Here is an 8,030-nt window from a genome sequence, read left to right as displayed (position 1 = left end):
GATCACGAGAAGGATTGATGGTTGGAAGGAAGACTTGATATTGGGTTCTTTGTATGCACATTAGTGTGAGCCTAGTGTGGGGGGGTGAACTTGTTGCGGCCTCTTGGCTTGCAACTTTGTTCTAATCTCTCAATAAATTGATCATATTTCTAGTTGGGAGGTACGAAATATTTTTTTTCTTAGCAACCATCTATTGAATGGGAATCAGGAAAAAGTTAGTAGCATGGAAATGGGGTTTAATGTCTCCACAATTGAATATGGATCCAAGACTTAGCACCATTGTTACGTATGGTGAAAGGAATTTCAATAGCATGATTTTTGCAAGGTAATCATGGGCCCATAACCCATGGGTCCTAGGATAGAGAACTCAAACACATGAAACAAGAAAACCTTGTTGTTGGATGCTATCAAAGAGAAACATAAGAATGAATTTTAAAGAGCCCCTAGAAACCATTTTCATCAGGTGGTATCATAACAAGAGAAATTCATGCATGTAGAGTTGAGAAAGAAGTGGAGAATGTGAATATTTGGCAACAATAGAAGTAGGTACAAGTTTGGTGAGGATTGATAAGTGCGTGGCCTTTATTTTTTTGTAGGTAGTAGCAGAGAGAGGTGAGAATATTTGCAGCAACCTAGAGAAAAGAGTGATCAATTGGTTTTGGGGAGAGAACTACAAAGATATCAAAATAATGAGTCTTGAGGAGAGAAGATCAATGAGTTATTGTGCAATAAGAAGGGAAGACTTGCTACCATAGAGGTTTTGTTGCAACTCATAAGTTCAAGTTGTTTCGAGAATACCCAGAAAAATCATATGACCTAGAGGTCATAATTTATATTTTCCTCAGCACTATGATGCAGGAGCATTGACATAACCCAAGTCAAATTTCAATATACAAGATTCTGGAAGGAGGAAAAAATGGTGGAGGACATAGTTTGTCACTTATACTAAATGAAAAGTTTCATTTAGTCTTCCTTTCCATTTTGAAAAAGAAATTGTCGAAATGTCGCTTTGAGTAAAAATATTTCAGATCTTTGCTCTACTTAGTTTTCCTTTTTGGCATTTTTCACATTAAGGGGAACGAAAAACAAATACATGCATTTGCATTTGCATTTAGATTGTGTGCGAAAAATGATTTAGGAAAAGTGCATTTAGTGTGTGCTCTTTGCTCTTTGTTTGAAAGAATCGTAATTTTATTTCCTTAGTAGCTAGGATTTTCATTGCTAAAAATAAGCAACGATTGTTTATCATTGTAGATTGCATTTTTAGGAATTTTACATATACATCACGTGGTGAACCATTGAAAGGAAAACTTCTAAACAAGATCAACTCTAAAATAAATTTCAATGAAATTAACAACGCTTTGGAACCTAATGCAACACATTTAGAGATATAGGCTAGAGACGTGTTCCAGAATCGTAAAAATTAGTAACTATCATTTTCATCGAAGGTTGAGTGATTCCCCCTCTTTGATACGACAAGTGCTAGCACGGACTTGTGCTCCCTGTACCGTCGAGTATATATTGAGAGACCACAATAGGCTTATATCCTTTATCCTAGGAAGCCATGTTTTCCGCCCTATCGATCGCAATGCACTGAACATAGCATTGGAAAAGATTGACTGCTGTACATAAGTCCTTGGTAATTTCTCTTTAATTTATCACCAAGGTGTATATCGCAGTTTTGCGATTGGTTTGGTAATCCCTCTGTCTATATTTCTAGAGTAGTCACTTTCGTTCCTTTTCAACTCCTTAAAAGAAAAGGTCCATCTGAGAACTTGTCACTTCAGGATCATTAAAAATCGAAGGGGGCTAGAGTCATCTTTAGCTTTTTCTCGACTCTTAAAATTTGAAAAAGAAAAGTTGTGTCAAAGCATCTTTAGTATTTATTAAATTCGGAATAACATCCCTGTTCCTTCATTCATCTTAGGTTGAGATAATGGAGTCCACCAATTAAGGAATCCATCTTGAGGGGAATCCTAGTCCATTTTCTTCTTGGGGAAACATTGGTGCTTCATATATGGCCACATTGTCTCTCCTGAGAATCACAAGTGGTCTGCTGGTATGGCTATTCTCAACCTCTGTCATTCAAAATATCATGATTCCTCAGCAATCGAATCAGCAACCAGTTGATACTGAAGTTGACCCTTCACCTTCTTCTTCATTTGTTTCTCCCTCCCCTTCTTCTTCTTCACTTGGTAAAAATAGTGATGCTAGTAACAGAGTGACTGAGAAGAGGAAGAAAGGGAAGGAGAAGAAGAAGAAGTCAATTAAGAAAGGGGGCAACCATGAATCATCTCGTGAAAATCCGCACACTAAATCTCCTAGATTTCCTTGCATAATTTGTAGGGGAGACCATTTTCATCGAGAATGTCCATGTATCCCTCAAATCTTGAGAGAATGGTCCCCCCGTTTGAACCATCCGGTGTCATCAACCTCTGGTGATCATTTTTATTGCATACGATCAACTAGTAATGGTGAAGTTCACGAATAGAAAGGAAAGGTCAAAACTCCATGTAGACTATGTGAAGGGGACCATACCTTTCCCCTTGTCCTTTTTTGGATGAGGCCAAGAGAGTCTTGCATAACCATCCTACTTCACTGTAGCAACTTCCACTTGGATACAAGAAACTCTCACCAAGTCCTTTACTAGTTGAAAATCCCACTAACATAACTCAATCGTCGGTCGAAACACCTATCGTTGAGAGTGAATCCTCTGAGTCCATACCAGACCAAAGTTAGCAGGTCAAGATGGAAGTTGACCCATTTTTACCTTCAGAAGGTCCACCTTCAGATGATATCATTCCCAAAGAGAGTGAGAATGATACTGTTCAAATTCTTTTTGTTACTTCAAAGTCCGATGAACTTGGGGGAAATCCACCCATTCCTTCACAACAGGAAGAGAATCTCCCAGTTCCCATTACTCAAGGGGTTATTTCAACCTTTTATTTTGTACCTCCTCCAAGTAGTCTAGTCACTTCCTCTAATTGGAATCGACTAGCAAGACCCCGCCTTCCTTCTAATGTACCATTCCAGATCACAGTACAAGTTTACAAAATGATCGTGTTTGGCACTATCATAGATGAAGGGGATTTAGTGAGTATCCTTTCCTCATCTGCTTGGAAAGCGCTTGGCTCGCCATCGCTTATGCCTGTTACTCAAAATTTTTCAGGCTTTAACAAAGGAACCAGTTGACCGTTAGGGATCCTTCCTACGTTACGAATTACTTTGAGAAGGAAAACCGTTCACTTGAACATGATGGTGGTCCAAGGGTCATTAGATTACAATCTACTCCTTGGGCGTGAATATGTTTATAGCATGGAGGCTATTATTTCAACACTCTTTCGAGTGATGTGTTTCCCACATGAAGGAAAAATTGTCACTATCGACCAACTTTCATTTCCCGGTTCAAACACAACTCCAAGTCGATCATCATCCATAAATGGTCCTTTTGCGTTGAGAGTGTCTCTTCAAGCTTCATTCCATCCACCTAATTACCACGAGTAGTCTCGTGAATGTAACGAAACTTAGGGGGCATGCACCCTTGTCCATTTGGCGGATGAACCCAACTAAAAAGATATGAATTTCCCTGTAAGTTAAGTGATTGGTCTGACACAGCACTCACCTTTGTCTATTTGGCAGACAAAGCCAAGGAAGCGTTTTGTCTAACTATTGACTAAAACCATCCTGCTTAACCACAGTGATTTCCATATGGGTATTTGAGACTCTCCTTTTCTCGATGCCTAGGGACATGCAAACCTTTTTATGCCAGCTAAAAACAACCAATTTCTTTTTAGATTTTTAGCTTTTTAGTTTTTAACTTCTTAGGTTAGGTGATTGGTCTGACACACCATTCACCTTTTTCTGCACCACAGACGAAGCAAAGGAAGTGTTTTGTCTAGCTGCTGATGAAACCATCTTACCTAACCTCAGTAGTTCCTTAGCTTTTTCTAGATTTTTTAGCTTTTTAGTTTTGTCGTTTCTAGCTCACATAAAGAGAAATCTAAGCATACGTTATCCCACGGTTCAAGCTCATTAAAAATAAACCGAGCTCTGAGCAATGTTAATGCAAGGTTCAAGCTCGTTAAAAAATAAACCCGCCAATGAGCAATGTTATCGCATGGTTCAAGCTCGTTAAAAAAATAAACCTACCTCTGAGCATATGTTCCCCCAGAGTTCAATATTGTTAAAAAATGAACCCACCTTTGGTAAATAACCTTTGTGATTGCCCTGCTACCAGCCTTTTGAGCCTTGGTTGTGTTCTTGCCATCACCTCCATTCTTTTGGCCGATCATATGCTTCCACTTGATTGTTCACCTTTTTGAGGAACAGCTGCGATGAGTGGTCCTATTAGCCACCCTCTTCACATCACCATGTTTTGAGAAGTACCAAGCTTACAATTTACGTGCTTTTTACAGTTTGACAAATTTGCAATTTAATTTTAAAAAATCGTTGGTTTTTTTCTCATTGGCTTTGCCTGCATTATTGATCTTGTGATTTGTTGGAAAGATAGATAAGCTAAAACATAAAATTCACTCAAAACACAGGTGTTGTATATCTTTTATTGATCACACAAAATTTGATTCTTACAATGAAAAAATATTTAATCTATTCTAACTAACAACTCGCTAAAATATCTTGACATACAACCACACATCATAAATTTAATCATAAATTATTTCAACTTAACTCAACACTAAGTTAACTCACTCTCTAACTTTAACACACTCCTGTAGCAAAAATAATTAACTTATTTTAACCCATCGAAAATATAACAATTTGTAATTAAATATAACTATTCAAACTTTTAAGGGTGAAATGGATGCATCAGCAAAATGCCCATGTTTTTATCGATGAAAACGTGAATGCTGTAACACCTAGTGAATGTGAACGCAGTAGCACCGAGTGAATGAGTCGGGAAATAGAACAACTTGTACGTGAAGATAACTATGCAATGTGAGACCGATACAGCGCCGAAATACCAATAATTTCACTTTAAAAAAACCATTGTTTTAAATTTACCAATAATTTTACAAGAAAATGAAATATTTATAAATTTCAAAAGAAGGGTAAATAGCCTTTCTATATCAATTTTTTTTAATGAAAAATAATTATTTGAAATTACTTAAATTATTTAAAAACTAATTATTTGGAAATACTTAATTGGAAGATTTTGATTATTTAAAAATTATCTAACTAAACAAATGAAAATAAGTCCAAAAATAAATATATTTATTTGGAATATTTAATTACAAAAAAAGAAAATTGTCTAATTTAGAAAATAAAAACAAATGAAAATGAGTTGTTACACTTTAATTGGAAATTGGAAGGGTAATATACTAATAACATAATACATGGATTTTTCTTTCTATAAGTATCACATGATTACATCCATTAATTTACCATCCATTCTAATAAGTTATTAGAATGGATAGTTCTATAACTATCCCATATTAATATGTATCAATAAATTAGAATGATAATAAAATATTAGTTAATAAAATGACTTTTTTACACAAGTATGGTTGGAAATAATTATTGACTCTATCAATAGACATTGTTTAGTGATTTAATATAGTCATGTTATGTAATAGAAAGAAATATGAATGACAAAGCATAAAATAAAATATGGTTTAAATGAGATATAGTTTAGAATATAGTGTATTTCTAGTTTGTGCCTTTTGAGTAATAGTGAAAAAGTTTTAAACTCCAAATATTTTCATCTTTGTATTTTCAAATCTATGTGTAATACAAATCTGTGTAATATATCTTTGTAAAAATATTATTAAGTATAAACAATTCACTTACATTAATCTATATAACATATAGATGATGGATGTATCCAAAACAAATATGTGCCACTTGCAACTATGTTATTTTTTTGGATGAAGAAGACAAATTCGTAATTATAGTATGATATTTTTGTGTTTGGTTTTCCTGACATAATCTTGGTTGATACTGATAATGAATTTATTAGTTTTTTTGTTCTGATGCTCATTCTTGAAAATAAAATCTTACTCAGTGCAGGACATGATTCATATGAGGCAGGGAAGGAACTCGGGGTTGAAACAGAAGTCCCTCTGAATATCTGGCGGTTACCGTTAAGTGGACTTGCGTCTATACCACAAGATCCCACTTTTTCTAGGGGAGTCAGCCTCTACATACACACATTCTCTAAACTCCCGCCATAAGGCGTTGCAGACAGGCGTACTGTCATAGAAGTAATAGTTTCCCAGAATCAGTTTAATATCCTTGGTGGCTTCCATGGCATAGTAATGAGGAATTATGGAGAACAGATGATGAGTCACATGGGTGTCAGTTAAGTGATGGAATACATTATTCAACATTTCGTAATCCCTGTCAACTGTTGACAGTGCACCCCTAATCCATTCCCACTCTAATCCATCATAGTGGGGAAGAGTCGGATGCGTGCGCTGCAGGCATGTGATGAGCACTAGAAATGCGTTCACAATCAAGAGTGGAATACCGTATACTTTTATGCGCCTAGAAAATCCATAAGCAGAGGCCAACAGGTACAGAGTATAAGCCACTCCGACCAAGGCGATGTCACTAACCAGTATTTGAAATCTCTCTCGTTTGCTATAAATTGCGGAATATGGATCAAAGTGGCAGGCAAATCGAGGATACTTCCTTCCCGAAGCGTTGAACATCAGATACAACGGCCACCCCACGGTGAGGTAAATTGCTATCATCAACAACCTTCCCGGCGGGTTAGCTGCCAGACTGGAAGTCAACTTTATCATATCATTCTTTGTCCAGGGAACAAAAGCTTCATCTCGTTCTAAGCTCCCAGTGTTGCTATGATGTCTTCGATGACTGTACTTCCACGAGAAATATGGTACAAGAAGCCATGAATGTAGTATAAGCCCCACTGTATCATCCACCAAAGAGTAGTCACTAAATGCATGATGTCCACATTCATGTGCTATAATCCATATACCAAACAGAACGCACCCCTGAGCTGCCCAGTAACCAAACCAGAGCGCCCATCCAAGCAATCCAGGCGCTGTGAAATAAGAGGTGGTTGTGGAATACAGCAGAAGCGCAACAATAAGAAGATCGTATCCTAGATATGAGAATGATGTGAGCAGTGATCTGTTGAAGCAGTGAGGTGGAATGGCTTTCTTCAATTCTCCCAATGTAAACGGTGGCATTCCACAAGGAGCTCGCTCTCTTATATCTTTCTTGAAAGGCAATGCCATCTTCTCACCACGCCAAGTTTTAACTTACAAGTCTCTGCAAAAGATTATGTCATAGGGTGCAACCCGCGCATACAGATAGTAGAGTTCACTTCGTATAGATATGGCTTCCTGCAAAGTGAAAATAGAGAATGTAATTCATTAAACTGATATTATATATCAGGAAAATAATGTTGTGGTTAAGATGTTATAAAAAAAAGGCTTGGTTATTAGATATTGTGTTAATTTCTATTTTAAAGGTATTTTGTAGTTTATTTAGTCTTTCAATTTGTTTGATTGATTCTATTCCAATAAGATTTAGTTAAGTTTCAAAATATCCAATCTGTAATGGAGATGTTATTCATATAAATATTGGTATTAGATATTAAGTTAATTTCTATGTCAGAGATATTTAAAAACACTGTATTCCCTATTTAGTCTTTTAATCTATTTCATCATATTCAAAAATAATTTAATTTAATTTGAAAATATATTTACAGTCTAAATATATTTGCCATTTTATTCTCAACCCAGTATTTTAAATTACTGAGAGTGATAGACTTGCACTGCATGTATTTTGCTAGAAAATATCAGAAAGTATGTTTTCCAAAAGAAAAACATTAATAGATATGTAACCATTATTTTTGAAAATTCATTAATAAATATGTAACCATTATTTTTGAAAAATCATTGTCACGCAATATTAGACTAAGTAGGGATTAGACCAACAATATTATTTGAAATAATTAAGAGATAAACAAAGGCATACCCAGGGAAAAATGAACGAAACCTATGAAAAAAACAAAAGAGATGTCCATAACCATGCCTGCACAT

The 8,030-nt window shown here is 35.8% G+C and overlaps 1 protein-coding gene across 1 annotated transcript; it reads right to left on the bottom strand.

The window, feature by feature from the left end:
• Positions 1 to 6,098: 6,098 nt before the first annotated feature.
• LOC149220132 (delta(12)-acyl-lipid-desaturase-like) lies at positions 6,099 to 7,261 on the bottom strand. Its single transcript, XM_089382734.1, has one exon. The coding sequence runs from the start codon at positions 7,218 to 7,220 to the stop codon at positions 6,099 to 6,101; it is 1,122 nt and encodes a 373-aa protein (XP_089238860.1). The 5' UTR covers positions 7,221 to 7,261.
• Between the last annotated feature and the right edge of the window lie 769 nt (positions 7,262 to 8,030).

The sequence above is a fragment of the Pinus tabuliformis genome, chromosome Q (assembly GCF_031772625.1).
Source record: "Pinus tabuliformis cultivar Carrire ecotype Pingquan chromosome Q, CPIR1, whole genome shotgun sequence".
NCBI classification, from domain to species: domain Eukaryota; kingdom Viridiplantae; phylum Streptophyta; class Pinopsida; order Pinales; family Pinaceae; genus Pinus; species Pinus tabuliformis.
Note: the sequence above shows the minus strand (reverse complement) of the source record. Positions and strands in the feature narration are given on the sequence as shown.

Bases quoted from the DNA above. Each gene is read 5' to 3' on its own strand.
- LOC149220132 (XM_089382734.1), bottom strand. From the start codon at position 7,220: ATGGCATTGCCTTTCAAGAAAGATATAAGAGAGCGAGCTCCTTGTGGA.